At 51.4% G+C, this 12,442-nt stretch overlaps 1 protein-coding gene and 1 long non-coding RNA gene across 2 annotated transcripts; one reads left to right on the forward strand and one right to left on the reverse strand.

Annotated features, from left to right (window-relative positions):
• Positions 1-1,023: 1,023 nt before the first annotated feature.
• Positions 1,024-5,936, forward strand: LOC134016776 (myotubularin-related protein 1-like; the record flags this gene model as incomplete). The annotated part of the gene is given in 11 exon segments (XM_062456068.1): positions 1,024-1,108; positions 1,111-1,124; positions 1,289-1,372; positions 1,581-1,730; positions 1,998-2,186; positions 2,308-2,493; positions 3,069-3,275; positions 3,439-3,531; positions 3,609-3,722; positions 3,909-4,085; positions 4,267-5,936. Coding segments are annotated over 11 exon segments (1,467 nt in total), but the record flags the coding sequence as incomplete, so codon positions are not given.
• A 1,411-nt stretch (positions 5,937-7,347) lies between these two features.
• LOC134016775 (uncharacterized) lies at positions 7,348-11,509 on the reverse strand. Its single transcript, XR_009929635.1, has 2 exons — positions 11,382-11,509; positions 7,348-10,407 (listed from the first exon to the last, which is right to left on the reverse strand). It is a non-coding gene; the product is annotated as an uncharacterized LOC134016775 (long non-coding RNA).
• Positions 11,510-12,442: the final 933 nt, after the last annotated feature.

Here is a 12,442-nt window from a genome sequence, read left to right on the forward strand (position 1 = left end):
TGGGACACACACACACACCACACACACACACACTACACACACACACACACACACTACACACACTACACACCCCACACACACACACACCACACACACACACTACACACACACACACACACACACTACACACACTACACACAACACACACACACACACTACACACACACTACACACACACACACTACACACACACTACACCCTACACACTACACACACACACTACACACACTACACACACACACACTACACACACACTACACACACCACACACACACACTACACACTACACACACACTACACACACACTACACACACACACACTACACACACACACACCACACACACTACACACACACACACACACACTACACACACTACACACTACACACACACACACTACACACACTACACACTACACACACACACACTACACACACTACACACTACACACACACACACTACACACACACACTACACACACACTACACACAAACTACACACACACTACACACTACACAAACTACACACACACTACACACACACTACACACATCAGGTATGGCACACTCGCTCATTCACTGTATTCACTTATTCTCTCTTTCTCTCCACCTCTCTTCCTCCCCTCCATCCTGCTCTCTGTTCCTCTCCCCTCCACTCTCTCTCGTCCTTCTCTTCTTCTCTCTCTCTCTCTCTCTCTCTCTCTCTCTCTCTCTCTCTCTCTCTCTCTCTCTCTCTCTCTCTCTCTCTCTCTCTCTCTCTCTCTCTCTCTCTCTCTATCTCTTTATCTCTTTATCCCCCCACACCTTCCTGTTTCCATCCCCCTCCCTCTCTCTCCTCCCCCTCCCTCCCTCTCTCTCCTCCCTCTCCTCCCCCTCCCTCTCTCTCCTCCCCCTCCCCCTCCCTCTCTCTCCTCCCCCCTGCTCTCTCCTCCCCCTCCCTCTCTCTCCTCCCCCTCCCTCTCTCTCCTCCCCCTCCCTCACTCTCTCTCCTCCCCCTCCCTCCCTCTCCTCCCCCTCCCCTCCAGGATATGAGGAGCCCAAGGTTTGCCTATAAGACTGAGGGGACGAACAAACCAGAGATTGTGGAGGTTCTGACCCGACACGCCTTCCCCTCTCCAAAGACCTGGTGAGACCTGCCACTCAGTGCTCCCTGCTGTCTGATTGGACAAGGGATATGCCATTAAGTCAAGGGGCGGGGACTCCCAACTCCCACCACTCATTTTGAGGTATCGAGCTGTTTAATTGGTTGAAAGGTCTGTCACTCATTGGCCTCGGCCTATCCCGTTGCAGCCCCTGTTTGCTTTCCGGTATAAGGAGGAGTTTCCTGTGGACGGGTGGAAGGTGTACGACCCCATGGCCGAGTACAAGAGACAGGTAACCACGGAAACGCCTCCATATTGGCCTCCGACGATGATGTTTGGTGCGGAAGCCTATTAGCCACATCTCTTTCTTCTTCTTCTCCTCTCTCCATCATCGGCTCTCATCCCAAACCTCTTCTTCTTTGCTCTCCTCCTCCACCCCCTCGCCCCTCCCCTCCCCTCTCCTCCCTCCCTCCCATCCTGTCGTCCCCCCGCTCCCCCAGGGTCTTCCTAACGAGAGCTGGACCATCAGCAGGCTGAACAGCAGCTATGAGCTGTGTGACACGTACCCAGCCCTGCTGGTGCTGCCCTCCAGCCTGCAGGAGGACGACGTCAGGAGGGTGGCCAGCTTCAGGGCCCGGCACCGCATACCGGTCAGAGAGTGTGTGTGGAGGGGGGGTGTGTGAGGGGAAAAGGGTGTGTGAGAGGGGGGGGTGTGTGAGGGAGTGTGTGAGGGAGGTGTGAGAGGGGGAGGGTGTGTGAGAGGGTGGAAGGGGGTGTGAGAGGGGGGTGTGAGGGAGTGCGAGGGGGGGGGGGGGTCTGTGTAGTATGAAGGAGTGTGTGTGAGGTTGCCAAGGGTGGAGTGTGTGTGTGTGAGTGGGGTTGATCCATGTCGTGTGATACATATTTCCCGCCCCAAGGTGTTGTCATGGATACACCCGGAGACCCAGGCCACCATCGTGCGCTGCAGTCAGCCTCTGGTCGGCCCGGCGGACCGGCGCTGCAAGGAGGACGAGCGCTACCTGCAGACCGTAATGGACGCCAACGCGCAGTCGCACAAGCTCACCATCTACGACGCCCGGCAGAGCAGCGTGGCCGTGAACAACAAGGTAGGAGCGCCGTGGCCTGGGGGGGAAGGACTTATTTTGCACGTCCGGGAATCGAACCGGCAAGCTTCTGATTGGTAGCCCGATTCCCTAACCGCTCAGCCATCCTCCCCCTCTCCCCCAGGCGAAGGACGGGGGCTATGAGAGTGAGACGTTCTACCCCAACGCGGAGCTGGTGTTCCTGGACATCCCCAACATCCACGTGATGCGGGAGTCCCTCAGGAAGCTGAAGGAGGTGGTGTACCCCACCATCGACGAGCCGCACTGGCTGTCCGCCGTCGACCAGACACACTGGCTGGAGTACATCCGGGTGAGGACACACACACACACACACGGATACGTGCATATACACACACACACATGTAGACAAACACACACAAACTTATTTCTGCTTCGACAAAGTCATTTATCCTCTCCTGTCCTGCCTTCCCCCCTCTCTTTCTTTTCCTCTACATCTCCATCTCTCTCTCCCTCTCTCTCTCTCTCCCTCTCTCTCTCTCCCTCCCCTCCCTCGCTCTCTCTCTCCCCCTCCCTCCCCCCCCCCTCCCTCCCCTCCCTCCCCCCCCCCCCCTCCCTCCCCTCCCTCCCTCCCTCCCTCCCCCCCCCTCCCTCCCTCCCCCCCCTCCCTCCCCCCCCTCCTCCCTCCCCCCCCTCCCTCCCCTCCCTCCCTCCCTCTCTCCCTCCCCCCCCCCTCCCTCCCTCCCTCCCCCCCCCTCCCTCCCCCCCCCCCCTCCCTCCCTCCCTCCCCCCCCTCCCTCCCCCCCCCTCCCTCCCCCCCCCCCCCCTCCCTCCCCCCCCCTCCCTCCCCCCCCCTCCCTCCCTCCCCCCCCTCCCTCCCCCCCCCCTCCCTCCCCTCCCTCCCTCCCCCCCCCCTCCCTCCCCCAGCTCCTCCTGGCGGGGGCGGTGCGTGTGGCCGACAGGGTGGAGTCTGGGAAGTCGTCCGTGGTGGTGCACTGCAGCGACGGCTGGGACCGCACGGCCCAGCTCACCTCCCTGGCCATGCTGCTGCTGGACAGCCACTACAGAACCCTCAGAGGGTTCCAGGTGCTGCTGGAGAAGGAGTGGATCAGCTTCGGACACAAGTTCTCCTCGGTAGGAGACACACACACACACACACACAAGCTCTCTTAACACAACTTCTCCTCAGCAGGAGACACAAGCTCTCTTAACACAAGTTCTCCTTGTTAGGAGACACACACACACAAGGGTGTATATGTAAATGTGTGTATATAAATGTGTGTGTGTGTGTGTGCAGCGCGTGGGCCATGGAGATGAGAACCATGCCAACTCCGAGCGATCGCCTCTTTTCGTCCAGTTCATCGACTGTGTCTGGCAGATGACACGACAGGTGACTTCCTCACACACACACGCACACACACACACACAGGTACTCACACTCACATGTACCTCATCCTCTCCTCCCAGTTTCCTGCTGCGTTCGAGTTCAATGAGCTGTTCCTCATCACCATCCTGGACCACCTGTACAGCTGCCTGTTTGGTACCTTCCTCTACAACAGTGAACAGGAGCGGGTGGCCAAGGCATGTACCATTAATGTGCTGATGGGGGTGTGGGGGCTTGCAGATGAACGGACCCCCAAAAAAGTATCAATTGCTCTCCCCTTCTCTCTCCTATTCCTCTCTTCCTGTCTCACCCCCTCTCTCTCCCTCTCTCCTTTTCTCTCTCATCTCTATGTTTATAATATCTCTCCCCCCCGCCCCCTCCAGGAGGTCCAGTCTAGGACGATCTCTCTGTGGTCGTGCATCAACAGCCAGCCCGAGGACTTCATCAACCCCTTCTTCGTGGACTACGAGCACCACGTCATCTACCCGCTGGCCTCACTGCGCCACCTGGAGGTCTGGAGCAGCTACTACGCCCGCTGGAACCCACACATGAGGCCCCAGGTGGGTGGGTGGGGGGGTGGGGGGGTGGAGAGGAATGGGAGGAGGAGGGGTGAGGAGAGATCAAGGGAAGGGGAGGGGCGAGAGGGAGGGGGATGTAGATTTGAGGGGAGATTAGGAAAAGGGTGGGTGTGTGTTTGTGTGTACATGAGTGTGTATTTGTCTGTGTGTGTGTGTGTGCTAGATGCCGGTGCACCAGAACCTGAAGGAGCTGCTGGTGCTGAGGGCGGAGCTTCAGAGGAGGGAGGAGGAGCTACGGAAGGAGGTGTCCTCCCGTTCGCTGTCCTCGTCGTCAGACCACGCCTCCTCACCGTCCCACAGCGGGGGCACGCCCCTGCACACCGCCGTCTGACCCCCCCCTCCCGCTCCCCCCCCCACACACACACGGTACCCTGTGATGTCTGTTCTGCTCTACCAAGTGTCTGATACCAGTGTTGTTGTCACGGAGACATAAAAACTGAAAATTCTAGATTCGTATAAACTTGAACTGAAAAGAAGTGAAAAAGATTGGGGTCGTAAATTCTAAAGAGAGGCATTATTAAGATGAAAATAATGCAAATAATAGTATTTTTGACACATTTTTAACACCGTAAATTGTATATATGATTAATATATTTCAACCTACCAAAATGTTAACTCATCGTATTTAACGGTAATGTTGTGTCACAAAACTTTTCACAAAACATAAATTGTGAAACCGCACTTTTGATCGAATGCCACATTCCAGAACGCTCTCTGCTAATGCCAAGCCTGCATTCAGTCTCACAGCCCTCGGAATTCTAAAGAATCTAGAACCGACAAAGGAGAATTCTAGAATGAGTATGACTTGTTTAGAACCCCTTCGGTGTCATGTGACTTGCTCCTGTGTTTGAGTTTTCACCTCGACCTCCTCCCTCGACCCCTGACCTCTAAACCTGAGGTTCTCGCACATGCTCAGTGTGTTCCCTCTGAAAAGTCTCCTTCCCTTTACTTCCTTTTCTACGTTATTTTGTTATAAATGTATTTTTTAAACTGATTTTTTAAAATATACTTTTACTGTTTTCTTGTTTTTGTACAGGGTGTTAATTTTCCCTTGGTTACTTGAGCTCTTGTCCAGGAAGCCTCCGTGACTTATCGTCTAGTTACGGTCGTGTTGTCTGTATGTGAATGCCAAACTACTTTTGCTCCCTTTGTGTGTGACTGATGCTTGTGTAGACATCTGAACTGTGGCTTCAGTGTGCTGTATCTCCGGTGCATGTGTGTGTGTCAGTGTGTGTGTGTGTGTTGGTCTAGAGCAGTTGGGTTGTGAGTGATTGAGCAGAGACTAGCTAAGATGATTGTGGATATAACGACTAGTTGGGCTGTCTTAAACTCTCTCTCTTTCTCCTCTTGAGTCCCACAGTGCCGCCCAGTGGTGACAAACCAACTGACCTTCCTCACCACCTTGTAGCGTAAAATAACAATTAGATTTTCTTGTACAACAAAAAAAAAATCGTAATTTTTGCTCTTCCTCGTGAATGATTATTTATGATTATTGATATTTACTGTTGATATTTTTTTTAAATCTTTTTTTTTTTCAATCATGCCTCCTGCATTTTACCTGTTGTTGGTGTCTTTGTTCAATCCTTCATTAATGATTTGTCGCTGTGTTTATTTTGTTATGAATTATAAACAAACAAAAAATGCTTTTATTTGGTTCAGAGTGTTGTATCTGTTGATATTAACGACAGTTTGTTAATATCCCTTCGTCCTATCCAGGAGTACGACACGCTAACCAAACCCATCGTTTAAAAAAGCAGCTGTGTCCTGTAAGTGTAACTGTCTCTTACCAACACTTCTGACATTCCACTGATAAAAAAAGAAAAAGTAAGAAAATCTATGCATCTTGAGTCTTATTTTCAAACATTTTTATTTAATAGTATCAACAACAGCGTTCCAGGTTGTTAAGTCAGGGAGATGCAGAGGTGAGACAGACAGACAGTAGTAGAAATCTGAAACTGGACAATCATCAGCATTATTATTAATGATCACATCACTTTTACGTTAGTGAAGATTGTCCCAAAGATGTATCCGTAGCTAGCCAGCGGCCCTTTGTGACTGTACCTAAAATTATCAAAAAGTATTGTGTGTGTGTGTGTGTGTGTGTGTGTGTGTGTGTGTGTGTGTGTGTGTGTGTGTGTGTGTGTGTGTGTGTGTGTGTGTGTGTGTGTGTGTGTGTGTGTGTGTGTGTGTGTGTGTGTGTGTGTGTGTGTGTGTGTGTGTGTGTGTGTGTGTGTGTGTGTGTAGAGGCACAGAAGTGTGGCAGGCGGGTGTCAGTATAAAAGGCCATATCAGTGTCTGAAGTGATCTCTGGGCTGAATCCAGGTGTCATACATTGTGATGTCGTGACAGCCCTGCATTCCGATTGGTCGGGTAAAAACATGGCTGCCGTCACTCTGCTACAATGACGGTGCATTCAGAACCACTACCGGAGGTCTGAACCTGAGCTCAGCTCCCTCACGTCTACTTCCTGGTCGCCCGATTATGACATCATCACCGGCCGACCGTTCTGATCCGACTCACCTCCAGAATGTCATCACTCTGTTACTACAACAAGACCTTGAGAAACAACCTTTCAGGAAAAAACAAACAAACAACAACAGCTATTTAAAATCTCCAAATGTACTCGTCTGTACTGCTACGCCAACATCGCTAATAACAACCCACGGCTTGGCAAGCCTAACCGTCGTATCCGGGAAAAGATCACCATGGATACGGTCGGATGCTGTCCTCGGTGCTGATAGGACCTACAGTTACCTAGACAACCCGGTTTAACCACAACAGCCCCCGGCAGCAGCTTTCTGACCTGCTAGCTACGCTAACTACAGAACCGGGCCTAAACCAAATGAATCAGAACCACGGACAGGGGCTCCTTTTTTAGCCCTCCAAACGTTCTGACGTTCTAATGTCCAGCTCAGGCAACAATGTCAAAGTTCCACTCTCCCTTTTTGTTTTTCTGAGGGGTGGGGCCTAAAATCTCCTTCAACTCTACATCCTCGTTCTCTCAGACACACACACACACCCTGGCAATAACTCCCCTCCGCCTCAAGGCTCTCTCTCTCACGCACACACACACACACTCAGTATACCACGGTTCACACACACACACACACTCAGTATACCACGGGTTTGCACACACGATATTCCACAGTTCACTCGCGCACACACAAACACACTCTCTCCCTCCCTCCAGACTTTGCCTGACTCTCATACACAGCAGGGCTGTTTTGTTTAAGGGTGGTGGGGGGGGGGGTGGTGGGGGGGCTTTAACAATCTTTTTAACTGCTATTGAATTGCTTTGTAAAGACGTGAAATCCTCACGTGTTTTTAGTGTCCAGTTTGGAATCGATCGTGGTTTTGTGCGTCTTGGTGAGAGACGACAAGTTAAACATTCAAAAGTTGGCCCCAATATCAAAACTTTGGCATGAAAGAAAGTTCTCTTTCTCTCTTCCTCTTAAAATTAATCTTCAGTGTTTTCGGTCATGCCAAAAAACCTTACGTGCAATCGTTTACAATAAAAAAAAACACAAATAACAGCCACTGTCCTTCTCTGTGGAACAACACGTGCGCCTGAAGGCCGGAATGATCCAGTCAAATGCATGGAGGTTACATCTTTGGTGGCTCTGAATTTTTGCTACAAGAAAGCGAGAACTCTCTGCGGAACAGATAAAGAGTCGAAGAGATTACATTCGGTAAACATTCGTTTGACATTCGTTGTGTACACGCGCGCGTGTGTGTAGAAAAGCTCTCTCCGTTTCCCAGGGTCTGGGGTTCCTCGTCTCTCACACCACTTTGGGTTCGTTCGTTTAATCCCCTCTCCTCTGTGCACATGGAAGTCACGCACACCCCATCCACGCCTGGCCTGCTCGGAGATATAAATCGAACGCGCCTAAAGTAATTGAGAGGCAGAAGCTCCACCTGAGGCCCGGGGTCCAGATCTCACTAGGGTGTGTTTGTTTTCAGTGACTGCGGGTCCCAGAGTGAGTGAGCAGGGTATAAGGCATAGAGAGAAGCACCATCAGCAGCATGGCTAGGGGACAGAGACAGAGGCTAGCCATGCCCTCCTGGAACCGGGTGAGTCGAATTCAATGCACCCACTGCCCTTTAACAACTGATGCAGGATCAGTCTAAACTGGGCAGCATATACTGCTTGATCCAGGGACGGCTTTTTCCGTTTCAGCTAACGTCTGATCCGGGGACAGTGGCGAGGGGGTGGCGAGGGAAAACGGGAAGTGAGGTCGTGCTGGAGCTTCACAGGAAGGGGCGTGGTTATAACCAGGCTGCGTTTCCAAGGCAACGATGGAGCCGAACGGAACGCGACCCAACATACTGTTGGACAGCGTTGCCAATGGCGACCCCCTGCACTAGCACCTGTTGAGTACTACTTTTGAATGTACTAGGGTAGATGTTAAGTGCACTAGAACGTAGTAGCTAAAGAGCCGTTTTAGATTTGGCCAATAAATGTTTTTTGTTTGTGGAATAAAGTAAAACTGTCATACCTAATAAAAAAAAGACCTTGGCGGATAAGTTCTGCTATTTTGAGACAAACCCCTTCTCCCAGAGGGGTGGGGGGGTTATAAAGGCGGTAGAACGCACAGATACACACACACACAGGAACTACAGTGTATAGGATAATAAGCGTAAATACTAAGGGTACGTTGATTTCATATAACAAGAATAATAAGGAGAATAGCACAGGCATACACACACTGCCGATATATACAAGCGGCGCAACCTTTTGCCACTATGCTCTCAAAGCATAAAGTAGCCCTACAACAAACTACTCACTAACAACAACAGTCTGGACTAATCTACACAACCTAGAAATTACTCAGTTTTCAAGTCAGACCCCAAAGTCTCTACCATCGCCATCGACTTCAACTATGCAAAAAGGTAAACGTTTTTTTTTCTTCTTCTTCAAAGTTACACACAGACTTCACTTGTCGCCCTTCACGCGAGCTTTTCTAGCACTGTTATCTCAGTAGAACAAATAGATTAAAACATTTACATAAGAGTATTAGTAACATTATCTTCACATCACATTGTCAGACAAATAAACTCCTTCCTCCTTCTCCAATTCTCCCCTTTTCTTCCAAACATGTAAATTGTACCACAGACAGACAACTCTCGGTTAGGTTAGTAAATCATTCAATTCAATTGAACATCAAATATTTTTGTTTCCTTTTTTGCGTGTTTAGCTATAAAAATGCAACCCTCTATTGTTTAAATGCAAAACCGTCTGGGTGCAGGGAGGGCCTATAGGCTTGTATGTACAGTGAAGGTAAAAATTTTACAAAAACCTAAGTGGGGGGAGTTCAATAGAATCATGGGGTCGGCGGGGTTATTCGGTGGAAAATTCTAGAATTCTTTTGGAAGCGTACATTCCAAACAAGTATGTGGAGCATGTGACTTCAGATATCCCTCGTCAGTGATTTAATATGTCAATGTTTTGATATGTCTAGGCAATATTGTCAAACCTCTGCTTTCTGATTTGTCAGAGCAAAAAAATCAGCCCGCCTTAATTTTTTTGATAGACAGGCTTCTTCACCAATGAGACGATCTGTTAGATCGGGTCATACGTGGGGTGCATGTTTGGACAACAACATTCATTTCGGGATATAAGGAGCATTACATAGTAAACTTCATTTCATCAGCTGTCGTCGTCAGCTTTGTAAACAAGGGTTATAAGTGGTGCTTCAACAGTCAAATAAATTAACAAGACACTGTACACAATGTTTTGGCTGGGGTAAGGGGTGGGTCAACAGAGACCAGCTAACTGACAGATCCCATGTTGACAGCAAAGTAACTGGACAACAGTCACAATGGGACAACAATGCCATTCAAACATAGAACACGCAGGCGGCGGAAATCGTTGTTCGAATGTTCCGCTGCTGTTCCGCTGCTGTTCTGGAATGTGTTGTCGCGGGTTCGATTCAGAATGTTTGGGGAGGCCCAATAACGTATCGGTTCTCAGAATGCTCGGGTCTAGACTGGGTTTGGGAACGCTGTCATGGAACTTTCAAACAGTTTGCTGATCTCTGCATCGCCACAGTGTCGCTGGGGAACATCCTGTAATATGCAGTGTGTGGGTGTGTGTGTGTGGGTGGGCTTTATCAGCAAATTGGGTGTGTGCAAGTGCATGCCTATGCTGCTTGGGAAAGTGCACAGGTACGGTGGACGTGTGTGTGTGTGTGTTTGAGTGTGTGTGTGTGTGTGTGTGTGTGTGTGTGTGTGTGAGAGCAGCGTTACACAGCGTTCTCCTCACTGGGGGGCTCAGCGTTGGGAGGCTCCAGAAGGGTCTGCTGGACTGCAGGGGGGAGGAGAGGGAGTTAATATCGAACGCACACAATCAATACAATATCAGATCATGTATTATAACGTAACACAATCCTATAATATGCATAACAATATAACACAACATTATAGTGTTGATAATGTATTATCAACACTATAATAATAAAAGTAATATACAGTGAAATTACTATTATCATTCTCAGTCTACATTGTATTATAAATGATGAAGCTAGAAATCCCCTTCACGCTCATTTCTAAATACATGCTGACTTGTATTCTGACGGATCACTTCCAGTCTGACACCTGGCTCACTTCCTGTTCTATTCTCGTTCTCTATACGCTGCTCTGTACCACTGATGGCATGGCTGCACATACTGGGTGCAAAAACAACATTCTTCATTTTTTGTTACCCCTCCATCTCTATCCCTCTCTCGCTCCCTCTTTCAATCTCACTCTCCTCTCTCTCTCTCTTCCTTCCTTCCTCTCTCTCTCTCTCTTTAACCCCAGAATCCCCTCTCTCCTGTTCCCCTCCCCTCCCCACCAGGGTATCAGGTTACTCACATTCCATTAAGACTGAGCCCCCCCCTCCTCCCCTCCTCTCCTCCTTCTCTCCCCCTGCCACTCCCCTGCCATTCATGCTTTTTTCTTCAGTCCTCCTTTGTCTCCATGGAGTCTGTTCTTTCTCTTACCCTCCTTCTCCCCCCCTCTCGACACTCTTCTTCCAAGACCTGTCCATGCCCTTCCCCTCCCCATTCATCTCATCCTCCCACCCTCTTCTCCCTTTCCTCATCCTCCCCCTCTCCTCCCTCCCTCTCCTCCCCCCTCCCTACCCCCTCTCCTCCCCATCCCCCCTCTCCTCCCCCATCCTCCCTCTCCTCCCCCCTCCCTACCCCCCTCTCCTCCCAATCCCCCCTCTCCTCCCCCATCCTCCCTCTCCTCCCCCCTCCCCTCCCCCATCCTCCCTCTCCTCCTCCTCTCTCCTCTCACCTTGAGGTTCGGTGGCCACCACAGCGTCAGGGTTGTCAGTCTTCACCATGTCTGCGTTGAGGCTCTCTGTGTAGGATGGACGAGACGGCAGCAGAGTCAGATCAGAATCAGAGTCAGAATCAGAGTCAAATACATTCACTACACCCTCGTCTCCAACAGGATTCTATCGGCCTAGACGCTAAGATCCCTCCTCTCATCCCTCCTCTCAACCCCTCCCTCTCCTCATCCCTCCTCTCATCCCCTCATCCCTCCTCTCATCCCCTCCCTCCCTTCATCCCCTCCCCTCATCCCTCCCCTCATCCCCTCCCTCTCCTCATCCCTCCTCTCATCCCCTCCCTCCCTTCATCCCCTCCCCTCATCCCTCCCCTCATCCCTCCTCTCATCCCCTCCCTCCCCTCATCCCTCCTCTCATCCCCTCCCTCCCTTCATCCCTCCTCTCATCCCTTTCCTCATCCCCTCCTCTCATCCCCTCCCTCCCCTCATCCCCTCCCTCCCCTCATCCCTCCTCTCATCCCCTCCCTCCCCTCATCCCTTCCCTCCTCCCCTCCCTCCCCTCATCCCTCCTCTCATCCCCTCCCTCTCCTCATCCCTCCTCTCATCCCCTCCCTCCCCTCATCCCTCCCCTCATCCCTCCTCTCATCCCCTCCCTCCCCTCATCCCTCCTCTCATCCCCTCCCTCCCTTCATCCCTCCTCTCATCCCCTCCTCTCATCCCCTCCCTCCCCTCACCCCTTCCCTCATCCCCTCCCTCCCCTCATCCCTCCCCTCATCCCTCCTCTCATCCCCTCCCTCCCCTCATCCCTTCCCTTATCCCCTCCCTCCCCTCATCCCTCCCCTCATCCCTCCCCTCATCCCCGCCCTCCCCTCATCCCCTCCATCCCCTCATCCCTTCCCTCATCCCCTCCCTCCCCTCATCCCTCCCCTCATCCCTTCCCTCCCCTCATCCCTCCTCTCATCCCCTCCTCTCATCCCCTCCCTTCCCTCATCCCCTCCCTCCCCTCATCCCTTCCCTCATCCCCTCCCTCCCCTCATCCCTCCCCTCATCCCTCCTCTCATCGCCTC

The sequence above is a fragment of the Osmerus eperlanus genome, unplaced genomic scaffold, assembly GCF_963692335.1.
Source record: "Osmerus eperlanus unplaced genomic scaffold, fOsmEpe2.1 SCAFFOLD_815, whole genome shotgun sequence".
Taxonomy (NCBI): Eukaryota; Metazoa; Chordata; class Actinopteri; order Osmeriformes; family Osmeridae; genus Osmerus; species Osmerus eperlanus.